The sequence below is a fragment of the Neopelma chrysocephalum genome, unplaced genomic scaffold, assembly GCF_003984885.1.
Source record: "Neopelma chrysocephalum unplaced genomic scaffold, ASM398488v2 Primary Assembly neopelma1_74, whole genome shotgun sequence".
Classification (NCBI taxonomy): Eukaryota; Metazoa; Chordata; class Aves; order Passeriformes; family Pipridae; genus Neopelma; species Neopelma chrysocephalum.
Window position 1 is genome coordinate 4,111,980 of NW_020897735.1, and position 22,647 is coordinate 4,134,626.

Sequence of the window (22,647 nt, forward strand, 5' to 3'; positions counted from 1 at the left end):
GCCTGCCCTGGGAATGCAGTGCCTGCCCTGGGAATGCAGTGCCTGCCTTGGGAATGCAGACAGACCTGCGCTCTGGAGGACTGGAGAGGCGGATCTCAGAGCATCCCCAACGTTGTTTTACCTGCACATGTCTATGAGTAGATGAAACTGCCTTTGAAGCAGCAGATGTAATTCTCATCCTCTCCGGGAGAGCGAATGGTGCTTTTGCTGACTTGGGAAGGGTGGCAGGACTTGGCTGTTCCCTCTGCCCGTCCCTCTGGTGCCCCTGAGGTGTTTGTGGGCTTTGGCTTTTGGTTGGGGGCTGCAGACCACAGCTGCCTTGGAGATAATCTCAGCAGAGCAGCATTGTTGCTTCAGAGGAGAAAACAGTTATAGCAAAATACACGTTTGTAGAGATAGCAGCAGTGAGAGAGGAAAAGCTTCGTTAGAGTCACTCAGAGAGTAAAGACAGAGCTGGGAAGTGGTCAGTGCTTCAAAACATCCTGTTATGCAGGTCTCATTCACTGGCCTCTTCACTCCTCACATTTCCTACCAAAGTGCAGCATGATCCCTTTTAGCTAGGAGAGAGTGGATTATAAATATCATCACAGATGAGTAAATCCTTCACTGGAGTGCTATTTCCTTTCTAAATCACAGCCCTTTGTGCTGAGCACCCTGTAATCATCAGGAAGTGTTCGGATAGAAGAGCAAATGCACTTGTTTTCATACCCTCTGCCCTGTCATTTTAGTGCTATTTGAAGAGGATTTTAGCAGGTAAATAATCTCACGTTGCAGCCAACTTTAGTACACACAAGCTTTTCTGGTTTTCCCTCGCTATAATTAACCTGGGGCAGAAATAACTGTGGTGTAATATGAAGAAACACAGGTTTGAAGCTTCCCAAAGCTCAGTATATCTAGTGAGGAGGATATGTAGTAGGACACAGCAGTGTCTACATATTTAACCTAAGTGCCATTCACTTCCTGTGACTGTAGGGATAGCAATGCAATGTTTGACTTCAGTTCAGGACCTGCTTTGAGCATCTCAAGGAACCATCATCCAACCAGCTGCTCTGGGTGGACATTGCAGGCTGGAAACACTTGTCCTGCAGGGACCCACTCAGAGCAGAGTGGTTTGGAGCAGCCAAGCCAGGCACCTCTTTCTTATCAGTGGAGCAAGTGAGACATGTCTAAGTGTTTGTATTCATAGATGCAGGTGCTCCAGCTGTCTAGAGACAAAGGTAGCTCCTGCTCCAGACTGGAAGAGCTGGGCAGAGGCCCCAGGAGGAAGCCTCATGGGTACTTGCTAAATCCCAGGGCACAGCTGAACCCAGGGCTGTTGCTGTTGGCAGCTCTCACCTTCAGGCCAGACACCCAACCAGTGTGGAACATCTTCCCTGCTTTCTGTTGAGGAGCCAAGGAGAGGATAAGCGGGAGAGGATCTCATGGGGCACATTCCTGGGGAGGGGCAAGGAGTCCTGTCTGCTGGTCCCACGCCAAGAGCTGCTGAGGCACTTCCAGTTAGGAGCCCCTGGTTGAAGTGTTCCAGCAGCATTTGGAGAAAGGACCTTCGAGGTGATTCAAAAAAGGGCCCGCCAGTAGCCAAGTGGTCTTTCAGGTCAGCCACCACCTTGTCAGGAGGTGCAGCTCCATCCAAAGTGTGAGCCACGGTACATCAGCAAGGTCAAGCAGGAGAGAACTGGTGAAAAGGGAATCAACATCTTTCCAGGCCAGAATGTCTGCAATAACAAGGAAGGAGGAATGCAGAGGGGAGCGGGCAGTGGCCAGCGTGGCTGAGAATGTTGCATACCACCGCCAGGGAAGGCTCAGACTGCAGGTCTGGAATGGCCCATGGGAAGAATAAAAAAGCTGTTAAGCAGAGGTGTGGACCTGGAGGCAGAAACAGTTCCAGGTTCATCTGTTGAGTGGAGCAAAAGGCCAAGTGCTCAGTCACACCGGGGTCTGGTGGTGATGGCTTCCAGAGCAGGGATGCTCCCCACAGGTTTCATGTGCCAGAGTCCTGCCTGGGACAGGGTGAGCAGCAGGGACCGAGTTACAATTAGTTGTAACCCGTCCTGAAAGCATTTTGTTATTTCTGTAGTATTTGTGCAAGGATTGTTCCTTGTTTATTTTTTCTCTACATTTGTTTCAAGTTAAATTTTCTGCTCTTTTTTTTTTTTTTTTAAATCTTGCTGGTAGCCCAGTTAAACAGTCATCTTTGTAACTGAGTATAATCTTCTAATCTGCTCTGCCCTGGCTCGATGGAAGTGAGTTTGTTTTAAATAGTTGAAGAAAGATAATAAAGAAAAGGGGGAAAAAAAATCTGTCACTTGCAGAATTTACTCTGTGTTTGAAGAGAGCTCTAGGTAAATCCAGGAGAAAGCAAATGCCCTTAGAAAACACACTGCTCAGTCTGCAGTTAAACAGACTGCCCTTGTCCCTCTCTAGTGCCGCATCCCCCCAAAAAAGTACTGACAAACTGAAACAGGTTTACAAAGGACCTGCGAGAATGATTTGAAGCCTGAAACACTTGCCAGCAAGCAAGCTGGATTGAAACTCATTCTAATTAATTCAGCAGAGAGAGCAGGTTAAGAGGCAGCTTGCTCACCATTGTCATCTCACCATAACAAGATGTGATCTTGTCATATCTTGTAATAATTAGATTAGAAGAACTGAATGCTAGAACAAGTTCAAGGTAGAAACAGAACTGAAGTTTTCTGTGACAGTAAATGGTTGTTTTGGTGTTTCCTGTGGCATTTCAGGCTCTGAAGTGAGAGTGAGTGCTCTGAAACACCACTGACTCATGTTGGGTAGTCCCCAACCTGTCCAAAGCCAACATTTAATCCTATAGGCCTGTGGTTTCCTGAGGATTAAGGATAGCTTTGCTCAAGGTGTAGATTACAAATAGACAGATCTGAGCATAGAGACCACTCTAAATGTGTTCATGGAGCAATTCCTGCTGGAGTAAGCACCACTGCAGACCCCAGGGGGGCACACTGGCAGGTTTGGGCAATGCAAGCACAAAGCAGCATGTTAAAAATTTGCTTGACTATGTAGTGCTACCCCATATCTAAAATCCTGCTTCTCCTCAGAATTTTACTCCCACCTGCAAAGAGGAAACCAAAACAGATTATTTCATTATATTTTTGTTTCTTAATACTCATCTCTCCCATCCTATTTTGACAGGGATATAAAGGCTACCCTGGACCGCCAGGTCACCCTGGAGACCAGGTGAGTTTTCCCAGTTCCCAACACTGAACCTTTAAGGAGGGATGGATATGCTGACTGGTGCTAGTTTGGCTCTGGTGCAGCCTGCCCGGTGTGGACAGCCAGCTCCTTCCAGGGAGCTCAGCATATTCCAGGATGTGCCGTGAGCTCCAGTGCTGCCACCAGACACTGACCCAGCATCAGCAGCGCGGTGGGAGGAGACTGCCTTGGACTTCCCAAATTTAATTTCTAAATTTTATTGCTCAACCATGTTAAGTTTACTTGGGGGAAGACATACCAGGTTAACCTCCTCCCCCTTTATTTGTCTTTGTACATTAATTTCACCTGGAATTTACTAACCACATCATGTTAAGTACTAACATGTAATTCCCTTCCCGAAGCCCATTCCCCCTCTCCCCCTTTTCTCCCCCCTCTTTATTTGGTTAAGTCTGATGTTTGCAGTGCAGTAAAAAAAAAAAGGCAATGAATAGCAGGCCCTGTTAGCAGCGATGTTAAAGGATATTATACATGAATCCATTTAGTTTTGAAGAATTTTGGCAGTGCTTCCCCAGCAGTAAAACGGTTCCATATGCCAGATATAGATGCAGCCTTACACCTTCTCTTAGCCTCCTTGTTTCAGACTATCTGCTGCTTTCCCTGCAGATGGAGGGGGAAGGAGAAATCCATGCTTAGTACATGGATCCTATTGACTTTGCTTCTCTGGGTTCCCCCCCCTCATTAATTTATTCCACTGTCTATCCTTAATATTTTTTTCCTCTCTGTAAATGTGCATCAGGTTAATCCATTCCACCTCCTTTTCCCCCAGCTCAAAGAATGGAGCAGCTAAAAATGCTTCCCGAGTGGGACATTCACCTGACCTTCTGTGCCTTTTCTTTTTTCTTTCCAAAGGGAGAACGAGGACCAGCTGGAAGTCCAGGTGCCAAAGGTTATCCTGGCAGGCAGGTGCAGTAAATCTCATCGTGCTGTGCACAGACTAGGGATTTGGGTGTGCAGGTAGCTAAATATATGCCCTGCTAAATTCATGCCCCACTAAAGACGGTGCAGACCTCTAGAAAATGTCTGAGGATTTGAATATTTGACCTCTGAATATTTTCCTTCTTCCCTCCCCAAGATGATGTATCAATGATGTGGTCTTTCAAATCTGAAAGGTTGTTAGGAAATGTTTTGTGCCTATGATAGATAAAACTTGAATTTCTGCAGGAAATTCTGACAAAATTTTGCTTCAGTACAGCAGCAGGGAAAAAAAAACCCACACCAGCAGAGCAAAGAAACACACCTGCAAGCTGCTAACCTGGGATGGAAAAAAGTGTATTGTCAAAGAAGAAGATTTAGATGAACTCTCACTAGTAAAATGCATTAACGTATACATATCTAAACACCTGTAAAATTATGCATAGACCATAAATATATAAATCACATTTGCAGATGCAGGAAGATAGTGAGAGTAAAGCAAGTCTTTGTTTGCATTCTGGAAAAGAAATTCACAAAGACAGCTACAGGAATGGAGGAGTGTGCACTGGAAAATGAATCAAGATTGGACACTTTGCTGTCTTACTGATCTAAGATGCTGAGTAGTAGAAAGCAAATAAAGAATTTGTAAGACCTTAAATGAAATCTATTGGAGGCAGAAGATCCAGCTCTAACATTTTGTGGTAAAATGAGATTGTCATGGCTTTCTAAAATGAACACATAAATGTTGGATCCTGCCACCTTTATCTTTAAGCTAAAAGACCAGGCAGATGTCAAAAAGCCCAAGGGCTCTGTCATGAGTCTTTCAGGCTTATCATGAGTTCAGATGTGAGATTTTTACCCAGATGTCTCCAAGTTATTGGATTAAATGTGAATTAGATCTGCAGAACAAGTCTACATCCCCCTGCCTCAGACTGTCAATAATGTATGACCCATTTTAAATTGAAAATTAAATTGACACCTTGCTTAGCACGCTGGAGAGTGCAGATGGCAGACCTGGATGGGAGCTTTATGCACCTGACTAAATGCTCCATTCATACCCTGAAAGGCCCTTAGAGATGGGCATGCCAAAGAGTCTCCTAGGTGTGAATGCATGTTAGGTGACTAACAAGAAGAGGTCCAAGGTATTTTGGACAGACAAGGTTAATGAATGCTGTTCAGCAATTCAGCCCTTCAGATAACCAGGATGAAATCTGTGCCTCAACATTCGAAGAACAGAAATACCCTCTTAAAACGTGGTTTGGGTCAAGAAAGTGACTTTTTTTTTCTTTTTTTTTTTAAGGCAGCTTTTTTCAGCATATCTCAATGCTGTGTGTATCCAGCATCAGAGCTGTTTACTTTACTGAGATTTTACTACTTGTTACTCCTGTCAGCTGTGCTGGCTCTGCAGCCCTGGGAGAGAGCGCTTGGCTCGGGTTTGGTTTGTGCATCACAGGCAGGATTGTTAACTTCACCCTGATGCCTGAAATCTTTGGCAACAGTGCAGGGGCCAGGAAAGAGCTCAGCCCAATTTCACATCCCAGGCTGAGCCTGCAGTGCTGCCAGCTGAAGAAAATATGGATTTAAGTTTTTTTTTTTCTTCCCCTCCTAGAAAACCCCAACAACATTTGGAACTAGAAAAAAAAAAATTGATCTGGAAACTTGCTAGATGATAAACATGAAAATTCATTTTGCATTTTTACAGTGTTGTTCTTCTGCAGTACTTTAAGTGAGTAGTAACAGGCATAGAAGTAGAATGGGGAATGTATTTTCAATTCTTTCCATGGCCGTTGGTGCTGCAAAGGGTCAGAGATATCACAGTGCCTGCACTGCTAAGTGACTTTCTAGGCTGCAGAAATTAGAGAGGCTTTCTCACTGCATCAGTGTTCCCTAAACAGGTATTGGAATACGTTTGCTATGCATGTGTTTAGTTAGGCAGGAAAATGAAAGGAGGGCTGTTGAGCACAGAGCATCACTGTGTGTCACATCCGAAATGTAATGCAACCTCTGGGCTCCCCACTGCCACAGCCCTTGTGGTCTTTATGACCAGAAATCTCTACTCCAGCCCCCGGGAAGGCTCACTACGTGCAGCAGTCTCAGGTTCTGCCGAGTCCCAGCTCACCAACAATGGGAGATTTGTTATTTGTATCATTTTGTCCTTTTTTTCTCCTTTGTTGATACACCTCGGACTCGGCACTTAAAGCAGAACCACACAGGGACGGTGCTGGGGGGTTGGCACTGCTCGTTATTTTTAGTTAAAGCTTGTCCACATTTGTCTTTGTTTTTTCCCTTCTGTTCTAGGGTTTACCTGGCCCCATAGGGGAACCTGGCCCAAAAGGCACTCGGGTAAGCAGCCTTTCATTTGCCTTTTCTCCGCTTGTTTTTATCAAAGCCTCCTCAAGAAACTTTATACTTGATTTTGCAATCCTGAAACTAGTTGCTTTAAGTTGTTGGATTCAGGGGATTTGAGCTGTGCACTGCTTGTTTATTGAAGCACTGCTAAATTTTTTGAATTAAACATGGAATCTACCGTGATCAAAGTTCCCCAGTAGAGTGCTGGTGATAAAGTCAGAGCTCACATTGCAGGAGGGGAAAGAACAGCTTACAAATTCCTACCAGAGCCTGCAAGCCCCATCTCCCCAAGGCCTCTTCAGTTTCAATAAGTGTGGTTCAGTGGTCTTTGACCACGCTGCACATGGGCTTATTTGGGTACAGTCCTGGTTTGGGAGTGATTTATATCATCATGCAGAACAGCAAGCCAGCATCTTGAAGCCATGTGCAAATACAAACAATGTCTCCTTCCTGCCTGGTTGTGCTCACCAAATATAATTGCTGGGGGTTTACTGCAAGGGATTTTTTTTTATTACTACTTAAGGCTCTTGTTAATCACATTTTGTTCTTTTCCTGCAATTATAAATTCACAATGAGATTCCAAGCCAATAAAATCCCCCGTTTCTCTAACATGTGATACTTTCTCTATATGCAGTAAATTCAACCAGCTGGCTTTCATCACTAGGAAAACTGCAAGGAATAAACAAATGCTGACCCTGTAGCTAGCTGTATTCCTGAGCTGGGAAGGGAGATGGCACGTTCAGTGTCCTGCAGGAGAAGGGAAGATCCAAGAGCACAGCTTGCTCACCTCACTTCTGCAAGGGCTGAAGTTTTTCCTTGATGCATCTGTTTCACTGCCCTACCCAGGACCTTGTGTAATTATCATGTGTGAGATATGTGCAGAATGTCAGACTTGGGAATTATTTTCCACTTTGCACCCCTGAGTGCTGAGGACTGAAATATTTGTAAATACCCAAGAAAGTTATTTCTCAGTTCAACTGCAGTCAATCAGAATTGGGTATTAGGGTGAGATATGCACGTTTTGTGGATTAAGTAAGCCAGCTCTGGACTCTTCTCCATCCTCCACCTCTGTTTTTTAATTCTGCAGGAAGAAGTTCAGGAGTAGTGTGATTTGGTTTGGGATTCAGGAGGCAAAGACAGACAGGATCATTTTAATGTAGCAGTATTTCCCAGCTAGGCATTATCCCTAAAGGAAACACAACCTGAAGGGAGTGATGGACTGGTGAAAAAGTTTGGTGGCATTGGCAGTTAGAGATTTAGTGATGATGGAGAAAGAAAGATGAGAGAAGATCAGTGTTAGCACTTGGCTCTTGTATAACAGTGAGGTGCCCTGCTGAAATCCACTTCCTCTTGATCCGGCATCTTTGGCACAAATCAGTCCTTTGCAGGGGCCCAGCACACAAGGTAACTTTGTCCTGACTGCTGAGCAAAGGGATTAAACACAAGGCTGCCATTGTGGCAAGGGAAGGGGAACGTGGCATTTTATGCAGCAGTGTCTTGTCTGAGCAGGATCCCAAGGCCACAGAGAAATGTGTGGAAGTAGCAGGTTTTATGTGAAACACGTTGGTGCAAAGGAGGTTTCCTTACAGCTGGGTGTCAGAGGATCTGGATGCACAAGATATGCCTCACATATGGATCCAACAAGCCTGGAATGGCACATTCAGCCCCTCCCAGCCCAGGCAGAGCCCTCGGTGCTTTGGGGTTTGCACAAGGTCTTGGTGATGTGACAGAGTGTGCAGGGACAGGCTTCTGGCAGAGCCAGGACTCGCTCCCCTCGGAGCCCTGGTGCCAGGAAAAGAGGTTTGCCTCAGAAGGGGCTTCAATGTGCGACCTCCAGGTGACAAAACACAAGCAGAAAGGTCTTGGTACAGTAGGACAGCTGGAAATGAGCGCCAAAGGCAGGGAAAGAGCCCTTGGGGAGACAAAATGAGTTGTAGGCCTGTGGATTACTTTTGCTGTCACTCTTTCTAACCTTGAACCAAGCTCCATTTCCCTCAGGTACACTTAGAGCCAGCCCAGGTAAGGTCTCTTCTTGCTGGCCTCTTCCTGCCTGGAGTCCTCATGATCCCTGGTGTGAGGGTATGTGCCCTTGGACTACATCGTGGAAGCCAGCACCATGCAGTCCATGGGCATATACACTTGCCTCAAGGTTTATTTCATCACGGCTGCCATTGACCAACGCTGGAGGTTGCTCTGCTGTCCAGGAAAGACAGACTGACTGGAAGCTAATGGAGAAATGTATTTTGACTACTTGTTTCCTCTTTCCTTTAGGGGTATATTGGTCTCCCAGGATTGTTTGGTCTCCCAGGGGCTGATGGAGAACGAGTGAGTATTTTGTGAAGAAAACCTTGGCGTGTTGGTTGAATGCAGTTCTTCAGAGACTGATGTAACCTTCCCTATCCCTTGTTCCTGAGGAAAGAGACAAGAACACTTCATATTTAACTATGCCTTCCTTAGCCTCTTCCTGCCCTGTGTCCCTGTATAATGCTGACATTCAGCTCAGGAGAACCCAGGCTTCAGGCAGGGCCATCAGATCTCGATGTTGACTAGAGAGGAGTTTTTCTGTATTTTTCTTTCACTTAAAAGCTTGCCCTCCTCCTCCCACTCACTAGTTCATCTTAGTGGGATGGGGTGGGGTGGGGAGAATGTACGTAGAAATTCCCTGCTCCCACAGGAGTGACATCCCAGCCACGCTGTCTCAGCATTTTGGATGTCCAACTGGAGATGTCTGAAAAGAGCCTGGGTCTTGGAAGGGAACGTGTCTGGGGTTTTCTGACAATGGCTTTCCTTCCAGTTGGATTGAGTTGGGATGGGGGGCGGGCAGCTGTGGCTGCTGTTCCCATGTGTCCTCCCTTCCTCCCATCCCTTCCCCAAACCCACGTGTTCAGAGCTTTGCAGGACCTCCCTTGCTTTTTTGCTCTTCACCCCCACATCCCCCACCCACCTGCCCTCTTCCCATCCAAGGACCCAGCTCTTCCCACCACAAGAGCTCCTAAAGAATGTCGCTGGAAGACGAAGACCGTTCTATTCCAGCTTTTTCTCCCTCAAATGCAATCTCCAGAAACGAGAGGCCCCGGGAGCATGTGGGAGTGAGCGTGTGCGTGCCTGCCTGGGAGGGGGCTGCCCTGCGCTGTAGCGACGCTGATTTAATGCTTGTATAACTAAATAAGAAACACAAACACAAGTTCTGCAGTGACTGCCTCGGCGGTGGCCTTCACTCGGTTCCAGACCAGTAGCTTAATGACTGCTCCTGCTAAGCACAGCCCCAGCCCGCTGCCCTGGGTGGGGCTGCCTGCGCGTGTCCTCAGGGAGGCCGTAGTTAATGGGTGAAGGTTAATTGTCTTCTGCTCTCGCAGCTGACTGCGAGTAGCTGACATTTTGATTCCCGAACAATGCCGCAGTCATTAGCCTGTTTTGCATTCTCCTTTCTCCTCTTGATTCGTTTTGTATTGTTGGTTGGCTGTTTGCTTTCTCAACCAGACGTGTTATTATTTTTTTTTCTCTTGTGTTTTTTTTCCTTGCAGGGGATCCCTGGAGTTCCTGGGAAGAGGGGCAAGATGGGTAGGCCGGTAAAGTTTTTCCTCGTCTATTATGCAGACCTTGTTGAATGAAACTGGAAAGAAAACATCTGGCTTTTGGCTGGGTCCCTTCATATCTTCTGATGGGAACTAAAGGGGAGATCAAACAAACCTTTCCCTGCCTTTCTTCTCAAACAGGAAGAAAAGCGAAGATAGAGATGCTGTTATCTTCCTTTCTTCCACGCTCTGCCCACTCCGTGTTCTTTTTCACACTGTCTCCATGCTCCCTTGGGTCTTACACTTCTCAGATTCTCTTCCACAATGTCTTCCCCCCTTGTCCTCCCTCTGGCCAGCGTCTTCCCTGGATGCACATTTTAATTCCCAGCCATGATTGCAGCATTCCAGGTGTCCGTACTCCCTCTGTTACATCTCCTGTACTCTCACCAGCCCCATCCCGTTTGCTTCTTTTACTGTGACTCTCTCCAACCCTTGTCCCATCCTGCTTTGTTTAATGCAAGTGCAGTTTTGTATAGGAACCTTTTTGTCCTTGGTGGTGTGACAGATCAGGGGAAGACAAGTTTGAGGAGCAAGGGGACCAGGTAGGTGTGAGAGCTTGGCCAGGAGGAGGGGGTGTTTGCAGGCAGGGCTGAAGACAAGGTGGAAGCTGTCAGAGCTGCATAGAGGAATGAGGAGGGTTGTTCTGACTGTATCAAAAAGCAAGAGCAGGTGGGGAAAATGTTGAAGTAAGCAAAGGAAACAGGGAAAGGACAGAAATAAAGCCTTTCCCACATCAGCCTTCTTCCAAGCAGTTTTGCATGTCTCCTTTAGCAAACTGGATAAAGTTTTTCGCTCCAGGAATCGGTACAGAGATCAGACACGTTGGAGTTCTGTTCTATCTCATTGCCTTTGCACCTTGTCCTTCATGTTAATCTGAGTTTGTCTCGACCTCTGGACATCATTGCATTCACAGGCTTCTTGTAAAACGTCCACTCACCCACACATGGAAAAATCCAGTGCTTTCCCCTTGTCCCTCTTGCATGCAAAACGTGCTTCCCGGGAGTCCCACGCCTACCTCTTGCTGGTGTTCCCAGTGAAAAAGCCATGCAAACATCCCGAGAGTGCCACGTTCACCCTGGCTGTTCTTCTCTGCCTGGGATAGGGACAGGTCAAGCAGTTTCTTTTGGGGAGTAGGGGAAATCTGCACCAGATCTTATGGTTTTGCAAGGGGCTGGTTGCACCAGAACCCCCCGTGATGAATAACTGCAGGGCCCGTGGATGTAACCATGACTCACTGGCCAGGGTAAAACAAACACAGCAACTGTCGTTAGGTGCAGGGGCTCTGCTCTCTGCCTCAGTTCTGCACAGAGCACGCTGCAGTGTTCCAGCTGTTGGTTGGCCAAGATTTGTAATCTTCCAGGCAAGGGTTTTTGTCTGGCGGTCACTGTTACGAGCAAGGGGCTCCCCTGAGATCAGCGGGGAACCTCTCAGCCGTGGAGACATTTAGGCTGGGATCTAGAGGAGGGATTACATGGCTGAGCATGAGAACCATTGTTCTGCTTAGTTCCTTCAGAGAGTTTGGGCTCCATCCCTGTTTTAAGAAATCTTGAATGGACTGATGCTGCCGATTTGTACTTCCAAGCGTGAACAGAAAGATTAAGTGACATCCAGAGTTATTCAGGAAGTCACTGGGAGAATGGAAAGCAGGAGCCAGCTGACCTGGTTCCCTTCCCAACACTTATCTCTTGGCTGGTGCTGTCTCCCAGCTGGTTTAGGGTGTTTGTGAACCTTCAGGGATTTTCCTGGTCTGTCCCATCTCTCCCATCCCCACGTTTGCTGGCGCGGCTGCTGTTCCTGTGCTATCTCAGTGTTGTCATTGCAGGGGAGAGCACTTGGAAGCCCTTATTAGGTGCCATCACAGCTGGTAAATACTCTGAAGAGTAGGGAAGGAGTTGGTATCACACATATTTCTCTGCCTAGCTTTGTTTGGGGAGACCAGCAGTGGGTGAAATGCTCAGCTGAGGAGGAGCAGGGGGCTGGGGGAGTTTGCATGTGACACCGTGGGCCTCTGAGAATGATGTAAGAGGGAATGATTAAAATAGAAGAACTGGACATGAGTCAGACCTTGAAATCCTTCCAGGGAAGTTAAGTTTTGCAGAGCTGTGAGGGACATGATGAGTCTGTCATGGAAGCAGTTGACTCCACCTCCCTGCCCAGCATCAGCGATGCGGGAGGCGAGTGCATCCAACATGTGGGCCCTGGAACTCTGGAGAGGGAGAGGGCTGGGGGTGGGCTGGGGAGAGAGCTGTGATTGAAGTCCAGTGCACAAGGGAGGCTGGAATAACATCTCCAGATCTGAGTCTTTTAGGGGTGGGCTGGAGAGCTGGGGCTGAAGTGGCTCGTTGCTTAAACCTTCAGTGTTGCCAGTGCAGTGGCTGATAGGAATGGCTTTTTGTGGTGTTTTTATGGATTTTTATGGAGTTCAGTTGAGCAGCTGACAAAAAAAGAAAAAAAGAAGATAAAAAAGGGCCCATTGGTGTGAGGTCAGCACCGTGCTGGGGGGAGGAGTGAGAGAAGCTGTTGTTACCCTGTCTTGCCATGCACAGACAATGTGTCAGTCCCAGTTCATCTTTAGGAAGTAGCTGAGCTGTCACTGAAGGAAATGACCCATGGGAAGAGCAGGAGATAGAGGTGGTTCAAGAAACATCAAGCTGCAAGTGCTGTGCTTTTCTTACATTGTGGGAGATGGGTAACCACAATCAGAAATATCTGCACTGCAGCTTGTATTAAACTTCAAATAGAGTGGAATACTTTCAGAAGTTCCTAAGCCCTGCTAGAGGAAAATACTTTAAAGCAAAATTTCAGGAAATATATCCAAAGAGCTTTGAGCTCTTTTTTAGTTAATTTTCATTTTTAATGTGTACTTATATCTTTCTTCATCCAGAGAATATCAATGCTGCACCAGCTGTGTGATTTTTGCTTACAGTCTATTAGTAGTATTATTTTAAAAGAGGTAGAAAGAAAGGAGTAAATTTAGTTCCAAGCCATACTTAGTAGTTCTTGGGTTCATCTGAGGTCTATTCACAAGTCAGTCAAACACAACTGAGGTTTTTTTATATTTTTATAAAAAGCTGGTGGTGCTGTTGATCCCATGCCCAGAGCTCAGAGCCTCACTGTGTCAGCTACCACACAAACACCTTGTGAAAAAAAAACCCTGGCCCAAAGGATCCACAAACCAGCCCAGAGTCAAACCATCCCCAGGGCTGGAAGATTTTGGTTACAGTAGCACAAGCAAGTCATTAATACCACAAGCAGATATCTCAGATTCCCTGCCTGTCTCTCTCTGCTCATCGTTACATTCATTCTTTTGTCCTCCTGTAGCTCATGTTTGTGAGTGATGCACCAGCTGTGTCCCACCAGCTGTCAGGTGCTGGGATGGGGGTTCCTGCTGACCTCAGGCAAGGGAGGGAGGCAAACACCTCCTGGCAGCTCTGCCAACAGGCTTCACCCAGCCTTTGGCAAGTGCCAATGTGTTGCTGAAGAAACAGCTTGAGAGGCAGAGTAGGTTGTGTGAGCAGCAGGCTCAGGGGGAGGGTTTGCATGCAGGACATGTGGCCAGGTAGACTGACACCTCCACCTGTGAGAATGGCTGGAGGATGCCAGGGCAGGGTGGGGAGATGCTGCGTTGCTCTCTGATTACACAGGAGCAGGACTTGGGACCTGCATTCTGCCCTTGACGTGCAGTGTCAGACAGGCTGTTTGGCTCTTCTTGGCTGTGTGCAACACAGGGGTAGCACACTCCCTTTGGAGAGCTCTCCCTTGAGCTCAGCAGCTGGAGCTTAGCATGGAAATGCCAAGGATTATGGCTCATGCGTCGAGGAAGATGTGATATAAAGCGGCATGTGGATTTTAAGTATTAGGGATCAGCGTGTAGGTGAGCCCAGAAGTCTCCCTTCCCTGTGCCTGTCAGCCCCAGCGTGCAGGCAGTGAGAGCCAGCAGTGATCTGGCAGCCACTGGGACGTAGCCTCAGTGTTTGTTGTGAGGATCAGCGTGGTGGCAAAGTGCCGGAGCTGGCACTGCTTCCCATGGGCTGACCACAGCCGGGATCCCCCTCGCCAGCTCTCAGCCTGGAACACGCCAGCTCCTTCTCGCCAGGCTGTTTGTCATGTCTGCTCTCCTCTCCCATGTTGACTTATGGTGTATTAACTCCTGCCCCCAGTGAACACCAAGTCACAATATATTGTTTTTTCTGTCAGAAGAGGGTGTGATACCCCTGCCCTCCCCACAGGGTGGATGGGCTCTTGCATCACCAGAAAAGGCATTGCCTTGTGGGAGGCTCTAGATAGCCAAAAGCAGGGCTGCCTCTGGGTTAGGAAGGTTTCATTTTACAGCCTCCCCCAACCTTCTGATGGATGGCTGAGATAGCTTTGTGGGGAATGTCAGAGCGTGGGGCTTTGCCAAGTTACACAGTCTCAGCTGTTGTCCGTGCAAACAATGGGGGGACATGCTTTGCCATGTGTCTGGGAAGGCTGGCATAACCACAAATTACTGAAAAAATAAATTTTGCTCCTCTCCGTAGGGACTAAGACCATAAACAGCTCCTCTCTTGCTCCAATCTTTTCTCTGCTTTGGATGCAGCTGAGACCCTTCCCTGCATTTGGAGTGAACCAAGAGTCTCCTGCACCACGTGGGCTGAGATTTGGGAAACTGGTAACAGCATTTTAAAGTACCTGTAGGTAGGTGTGTAGGAGCTGATGGACAGGACTTGGATAGCTCTGTTTTGTGCCAGTGCCCCAGCATAGCACCAAAATGTTTGGTGCCTTCTTCAGGAAGTGATTGATTTAAGAAAAATAATACACTTTTAATCATTCTATTTGCATGAAAAGTTCAGTGGAGGTCCTGAAAACGTCTGTTAATTAGAGAGATTTAGCCCATGCATTGGATTTCTCCTGTTAGTCGTGCAAGTTAATTCTTTGCTGTACTTTTTCTTTGCTAACCTAAATTTTTGAAATAGATTTAGTTTGAGCAATCAGTGACTTTTTTAATGCTTAAGTTGGACCCTGAAACTGGGCAGCTGGTCTCTCCACCCCCCTGAGCCTGGTTCACCACTCTGAAATGCAGGCATGAGCCCAGAGCAAATGTCACCATCTCTTTTTGGCCTGAGTTGTGTTCCACATGTGTGGAGCTTCCCAAATCTCGGCGGTGAGGTGCTCACATGGTTACTTACCACATGCTCCTATGTTCATGATTACATCATCCAAATAACCTGGAAAGGTGGACGATATCAGCATGTGTTTAATTTTTATAAGAATCAGCAAAACAGAGTACTGAAAACACAGGGAAAAGGGTTTGAAAAGTGCCAAGACTCATAACTTCTACTGAAAGAAAAGAAATAATCCCAAAGATGGGTTTTTTCCTAAGAATGTCCCTAAGTGACTTGTCGGTCATCATTCAAAAATCTTGTGAGGAGTGGAACCAAGGTCTCCCAAGCATTACTCTTTCATCCTTCAGAGAAATGCTCATTCATAAATCAAAGTTCAAAAATAATTATCTTTAGAAATTGTAAGGAAAAAATAATACAACTATCACTTTTGAGTCTGAAAGCATTTTGATCACAAAAGCTTGACTACCATGAATAGTAGGCTGCTTGATTTGGAAATCTTGGCCATAAATAAGGAGGAGCTGTGGCAGGTTCAGTGCTCTCTGGTATTAGGCCAGTGAGTCTGTGCCATGGGAACTTGGTTAGAGCCCCACAGACGGGGAAGAGATCGTGTAGCAGCAGAAAAGGAACAGAGCAGGAGGGTGGCGGGGCTGGCATTTAACATCAGTGATGTTTGATTTAGGGGGCTTCAGGAGATTTCTGCTGGTGTTGTTCTGGAGGGCTATGCTTTGGCTGGAGGGAGAGTTATGTTTAAAAATGCCATGAAATCTTTATCCAAAGAGGAGGGGGCACAGAGCTGTGAAGTTTCCCAGGGAGAGAGAGCAAAGCTGCCTTTTGGGTGACAGAGGAGCGGAGCTGCAGCAGGACCGACAGTCCATACCCAGCCAGGGATGGCATCTCCCTCTTTACAGGGGTCAAAACTGCCACAGCCCCTGGTCTAGACTCCTCCATGGAGTTACAGCTGGAGAGCAGGCACACCAGGAGCACAGGGTCTGCCCGGCTCCCTTTGGGATGACTCCCTCTGGGGCTGATCCAGCCCCTCACCCACCTGCAGAGGCTCAGTCTGCTCTTCTCACCAAAAATGCTCTCAGAGGTGTAACCTGCCAACATAAGCTACACTTGTTTGTTTTATTCTCCTCCTTTTTTTCCAGTGAATGCTTTCTCTCACTCTCTCACCCTCAGTCCTTCTTCTCCACCACCTTTTTTTTTCTCCTCCTTTTTTTTTTCCCCTTACTTAAATTGTTTGACTTGCAAGTTCCATCCCTGGAGAGACTCCTGGGCAGTGATTCACCTGGCTGGAGCCAACTGGCAAATAGTCTTTTGCAGACAAGACAGGAGGGCTGGTTGGTTTGAGCAACTTCACCTTCAGCCAACAGGAAAATAAAATCCTATTTTTGGAGAAGGACTCTGTTGGCGTGAAGACCTGCCAGGATTCCTCGGAGCAGCAGCTGCCAGACTGCCTCCCTTACTCCTTCAGGGAAAGTGTTTTAAACTGAATCAGATGTTGTATACATACAACACACCCACCCACATGTGAACACCTGAAAAGATTTTGGAGGAGCAGAGGACATGGTGTGTCTGACCAGTCCCTGCTTCCAGGGACAAGACACAAAAAGCGGTAGCGTCTGCTGGGACCAGGAGGAGCCTTTGGCTGACAACAGCCAGAAGAAAGGGCAGGCTGCTCCGTTTGCTTTAAGCAGAGAAAGAAAGGAAGGGGAGGTGGAGGGGGATGTAATCCCCTGATGAAGGAGGAGCTGGTTCCAGTGTCTGTCTAGGTCTGGTTGTTCTCAGCAGGAGCCTCCTGGTGTGTGAAAGGATGCCCTTTACAGGGAGTGGGGATGAAAAGGAATTAAAGCACTATTGGAGCATCTCAAAGATAGAGGCTTTGTTACTGCTTCAGCTTCAGACTTCTTGGTGTAATCTGGGATAAATCAGTTTGTGTCTCCCTGTGTCTCAGTTCACTGAGTACAGCGAGGACAAACTGTGCAACCTCTGTAAAGCTCTGCTTGGGCTGGGACAGGAGAGCACAGGAGCACCAGGATCTTGCTTAGTGCAGAGCATCTGCTTGTGTGCTTTTCCTCCAAATCCCCTTCAAACTTCATCTTGCTTCTTTCATTGAACTTCTCCCTCAGACAATGCAAAATCCATTCAGCTGGACGTTTGCCCCCACCTCCTCTCTGTATTTCCCAGCTGTGAGATAGAGCCAAAAGTTTTGTCATACCTGACTTGAGCGGCTGTGGAGGAGCACCCCGCAGGCTCTTGGCCAACACAACTTGTTAGTCGAGCGTTTTCCTCCCAGCTCTGCTGCCATTTGCCATTCCCTCCCCTGTCCTGGTCCTTCCCTGCATGCCCCCTCCCTCCCACAGAGCAGGCAGGACGCGTGGCTCCATATTTTTCACTGGGATGTTTTCCGTTGCCGTCCCGATTCTTGAGCGTAGTTTCCAGGGACCAGTTTTCCTGGAAAAAACAGCTGCACCCTGAAAAACGATGGATTTTCTGTACCAAAACCCCCTCTGCACTCGCTTTGGGAAGGTCAGGAGACTCTGAATCTGTTGGGCTCTTTAATCTCTTTCACAAGTCTCCTGTAATGGGCTGCCAGTTGCGACCTGCCTGTCTGCCAGCACCATAAAATGAGCTTCCTGCCCCATGTGTTCTCCCTCAGTTTGGGCTCCTCAGGCTGCTGGAGCAGTGCATGGGAGAGGAGAGGTATTGCTGCTTACGGGAAAAAAAACCAATGGGATAACAAAGTCTGCTTGTAACTTTTAGGCTGCTTGTTTTGGTTGAATAGTGCTAGTTCTGTTCCTCAGGAACATCTCTCCTTTTTAGGTTCAGGCAGGAGAGGCACTGAAAAAATAGCTTTTACAGACGTGTGAGATCCAATAAATTAGGACACTGTGGTCACTGGAACTGTTATTGTGGTTTAAACTGCTACTGCTTACCCCATGGAAAGAAAGTGCTTTCTTTTTCATTAGGGGCTTAGAAGATTGATTGTTTCCTGCTGTGCAAGAGCTGTGCTGGGATAGCTTTCACAACCTGGTTTGGGTCTTTGGAGACTGCATGGATGCTGAAATATTCTCCTTCATGCCGCAGCCACCAGCCTTAGCCTCATTTAATGTGCAAAAACCTGTTAATACTTGTGTGCTAAGCTCAACTGGTGGGCTAGGACTCCTGGGGTTAGTTGAATTAAAGCTGCTCTTTCCATTTGTCTCCTCCTCAGGGTTTGTTTTCTTACAGTTTGGGCCAAAAAGTGCCAGGGGACCACCCAGCAATGGGTGAGCTGTGGCTGGGGGCTGGTCATGCCAGCAGCCAGATGGTGTTAAGGACAATCAGGTGTTGTCAAGGACGGGGCTTTGGTGCTGAGTGTTGTCCTGTGCCTGGCTGGTGTGCCAGTGATGCCAGCCCACACTGTTCTGGCTTTTCTTCTCACTTCCCTTCCCCTTTGACCCTTTTCCATCCCCTGCTGAGGATGGGCAGGACCCCGAGCTCTGAGGGCAGTCACGGTGTGCTGTAAATGCCAGATCTCTTATTTACTGGGTAGCACTGGCCAAGCAAACTCAGGTGCTCAGCTTTGCATCAAAATACAGGAATAATCTGGTTTTCTAAATACATGGAGATTTAGTATTGGAAAGCCTGTGTAATAAGCTGGATTTTTATTAACTGTATTACCAAATGCCTCAAATCTCCTGTCTTTAAGCAGCAAGGTAAGTGCTGGAAACTGAGGCATAAAAAGAAATCAGTGGGAAATATTTGAATTTAAATAGTTCCTTATCTGGACACTTTTATCCTGGCAGACGAGCACATTGTTTATGTCACGTTGCAAGAGTTTTAAGCCAAATTTAGAAAGTGGTTTTAGTCTGGAGCAAGCATTCCCCTAGGTAGTATTATGCTGCTGTAGCAATATCGTTTTCATTGTGCCATTTGAAGTAGTGAAATCTCCCCACACTGGCAAAGAGCTTCTCTTGACAGCAGACACCCCAGCAGCCCCAGGGCCAGGGTGCTGCTCACTGGCATCCATGGGTCACTCTGTGCCCAGCTCTGCCCTCTGAGAAAGTAAAGATGCAGCTGAGGGAGTGCAGAAGGCTGTGACTGAAATCTGCAGCAGCGTAAGTACAGTATCAATCTGTGCACACTCATATTTTCCTTGGCAAGCTGTATGACTGTAAACAGCAAAGTATTCCAAGGCAGTCTTTTTTTTTTTTCTTTCTCTTGACTGAGCAATGAGTTTTCCCTGCACATCTCTCTTCTGATCTGATTGATTCAGCATGTAGCAGAATTATTTCCCCCCCTTTTTTCATTAAAGAAAATTGTAGGCCCCCTGCCTTCTCGTTATATTTGACGTCTTTGTCTCTAGATGGCAGAAGGCAGTTTCCAGTGGTTGCTTACCACAGCTTCTTGGCATGTGCACAGGCCTGAGGGATGTAGTGCCTAGCTGGAAAAAGGCAGATAACTTTCCTGTTCACAGGATTCCCATAAAATAGAAGTGCTGAATCCAAGCAAGCCATAGCTTGTGTTTATTCAGGAGTGTGCTCTGCATGCTGGAGGGAATTGGTACAGAAGAGGTGAAATGCTGGCTCTGAGCTCAGTGGCACAATTTTGGTTGTTTTAAACAGCTCTTCCATCTCTCACCTTAGATATGACCAAGTATCTTTTTGCCCAGTTGTGTTGCCCAGGAGTTATAAACCCTTGAACACGAAGGAAAGCCTTGGATGACACCTTTGACTCCCAGAGTTTCCTGTTCTGTCTGCTGTAATCATTTCAATTTTCAGTATTGCTGATGGGTTTCCAGATTGTGTGTTGCTGTTGCATTTCCCTTGCCTTAGGTTTCCTTTTCCCAAGTAACCAGTGTTTGTAGTATACAGGGGAGCAGGTAGGAGGAGAGAGCATCCTTCTGGCTCAACAAGGACCATCCTCTCCCTGCCTGCTCCATCCCTGTCTCTTAAGCTCTCAGCTAGTCCAGAACATGGTTGTGTTGTTCTTTGTATCTCTGGTGAGTTTTACCAGAACTCCCAATTTGAGTCAGAAGTAACACACCCAGTAGCAGTTGCAACTTGTTGATGTGTCTCTGGAGCACATCTCCGGTGTAGCCTCAGCTAAGAAATGCTGCTTACTCTCTAAAACTGCTCCATTCAAAACAAGAAGGAGGAGTGGTGGTTCCAAACTGAAGCACAGAGGTAAATGTTCTGGCTAAAAAGCCTTTTATATGCAAATATATTCTTTAATTTTCCATCTTGATGGCCACAGTTAGAATAGTGTGGAGAATACTGTGAGATTTCAGCCCTGGATGGATTAACCAAACCCAGGAGTCAAAGACTGGGGCTGGGCTCTGTGTATGCTCTGGCCATGGGGAGCTTCTCTGGCAGATGATTTTCCTTTTTGGCTCAGAGTCAGAGGAGGTGGATGCTGTGTCATGTTTTATCTCACTCCATCTGAAGGATCATGCAAGGAAAAAGTGGAGAGTCACAGCCCTCTCCTGCTTCAGTGTCACAGCCTCCACTGTAGCTGAAGTTTGGAGTAGCCCTGAAGTGCTGATGTTTGAGCTGGTCCCTGATGGCTCTTGGCAGCCTCCTCCCTGCCAGTCCTGTGGTAAAGGAAGTTCAAGTTCAGGGGAAAATTAAGTCCAATCCATCTTAAACTCAACTGCTTCCTCCTTGTAAGTGTCAGTGGAGTGACTAAGAGGGTTTCCTAACCCCAGAGGTTGCGTGCCCCTGTCTGCTGAGCACTTCCTGAGGGAGACAGAGCATGACAGGACAGGGAAGAGCAAGCTGCTGTGGGATTTATTTGTAGCAGGGAATCAGGGGGGCTTGGTGGAGTAGCTCAGGGTCTGTCTAAGAGTGTGTGAGAGAACGTGTCACACCACCATGTTCTGGCTCTGGCTCAGTACCTCCACTCCCTCCTCTATAATTGTCTGAAGTCTTCCAAATTTGTATCGGATATAATGAGATGATGAAGTTGTCTTTTGTGGTGACTTTTTCATGTAGTAAACATGGCCTTTCACAGCTCTGGGGTGTGGACTGTAATGAGTTTGGAACCGTTTGTTTCTCTGGCAAGCTGAAAGGGAGTGAATTCACCAGGAATCTTTGATCAGCTCCATTAAGCATCTGTATGGGCTCCAACAGGCATTACACTGTCCAGCTATCCTATGAGAAGGGGGTGCTGTTAAAATGACTGTGTTGGGAGATAGGATGAACTAATTCAGATTGGCAATCCATTTTTTAATATAGTCATTGCAGTGAGATTTATAAATTCTTCTAAAACATAAAAGTACTGACTTTTATGGAAGTATCCTGTTATTAGGATATTTCTACCTGAAAGAGGCTAGAAAGCACTGTATCTTTAAACACAGAGCTTGATGTTCCAAATGTGGGATTATTGTTTCATGTGTAAACTACACAGGATTGCATATTCCTTGTTGGACATACTGGAGCATATGGATGAAGTAAATGAAGGACAGCAGCACTGATTTCCACCCTTTCTCCCTGCTATGCCCACTCACATCATCTTTCAAACCTCACTTGCCATGCCCAGGGCTGACAACTGGTGCTAAGGAAAGGCAGGGCTGGACAGAACCCGCAAGAGAAGGTGTGAACAAGTCCAGCAGCTTCAGCACTGGGCAAGGAAAAAGCCTTCCCTGTCTTCTCATTGACTCTCCCCCTCAAGGCTCCCGTTCGTGAATGTGCATTTCCCATCCGAGCTCATAAACAGTCCTTCTGGTTACCCGTCATTGGCCCCAGGGGAGAGCAGTGAATCAGCTTTTGGCCTTGTAGAGCTCCTTGCTGAGCAGATGTGCTGGTGGGGCAGGAATGGTTTGGATGAGGACACACAAGCTGGTTGTCCCACATGTCCCCGTGCCCTGCTGCTTTCCCAAGTGCTGCACTGGGTGCAGGGGGGTGCATTTTGTGACTGACTGTCTTTACACCAGCCAGCCTCAATAACTAACATTCGTGTTTGCCTCCTCTCCTCAGGGTTTTCCTGGTAATTTTGGGGAACGAGGACCTCCAGGCATCGATGGGAACCCTGTAAGTTGATAACTTTTTCCTTCCTTTCTTTCTATTGCAGTAGATGCTGTACTGCATCAAGCTGAGTGAAGCTTTTCAGTTTGGTGTCAGCTGCTGGCTGGTTTTATCCCTCCTGAGAAACAAATGTACATCCCTGCCCTGCTTGAGCTGCCCTGCTGTGAATTTTTGTGTTCAATTCCTGTAACTGCCAGCTCATCACTTGCCATTAGCTTTCTGTCTCCCTCTCTTGCCTTCCTTGCACCTCACTCTTGATAGTTGCTTTCTCATCCTGAGGATGTGACTAGAAGAAAATCAGGAGAGAAGGGGGAGGGATGTTGCTCTGGCTGAGCAGGCAGTGGTTGGACCGTGTTGTCCGTACCACAGGGCACAAGAAGTGCCAGATTCCCCACTCCAGTGCCTGGGAGCACCGAGGGACTCACTCCCCAGGCTGCTGCCCTGCCCCATGCCTCA

The 22,647-nt window shown here is 47.2% G+C and overlaps 1 protein-coding gene across 1 annotated transcript in view; it reads left to right on the top strand.

The window, feature by feature from the left end:
* Positions 1 to 22,647, top strand: part of LOC113969712 (collagen alpha-1(XXVII) chain-like) — a 144,810-nt gene that overhangs the window by 41,389 nt on the left and 80,774 nt on the right. The window contains exons 8-13 of the mRNA XM_027687805.1: positions 3,163 to 3,207; positions 4,093 to 4,146; positions 6,454 to 6,498; positions 8,776 to 8,829; positions 10,029 to 10,073; positions 22,144 to 22,197. Of these exons, the coding sequence (XP_027543606.1) occupies positions 3,163 to 3,207; positions 4,093 to 4,146; positions 6,454 to 6,498; positions 8,776 to 8,829; positions 10,029 to 10,073; positions 22,144 to 22,197 (297 nt within the window). The remainder of the gene's footprint in view (positions 1 to 3,162; positions 3,208 to 4,092; positions 4,147 to 6,453; positions 6,499 to 8,775; positions 8,830 to 10,028; positions 10,074 to 22,143; positions 22,198 to 22,647) is intronic.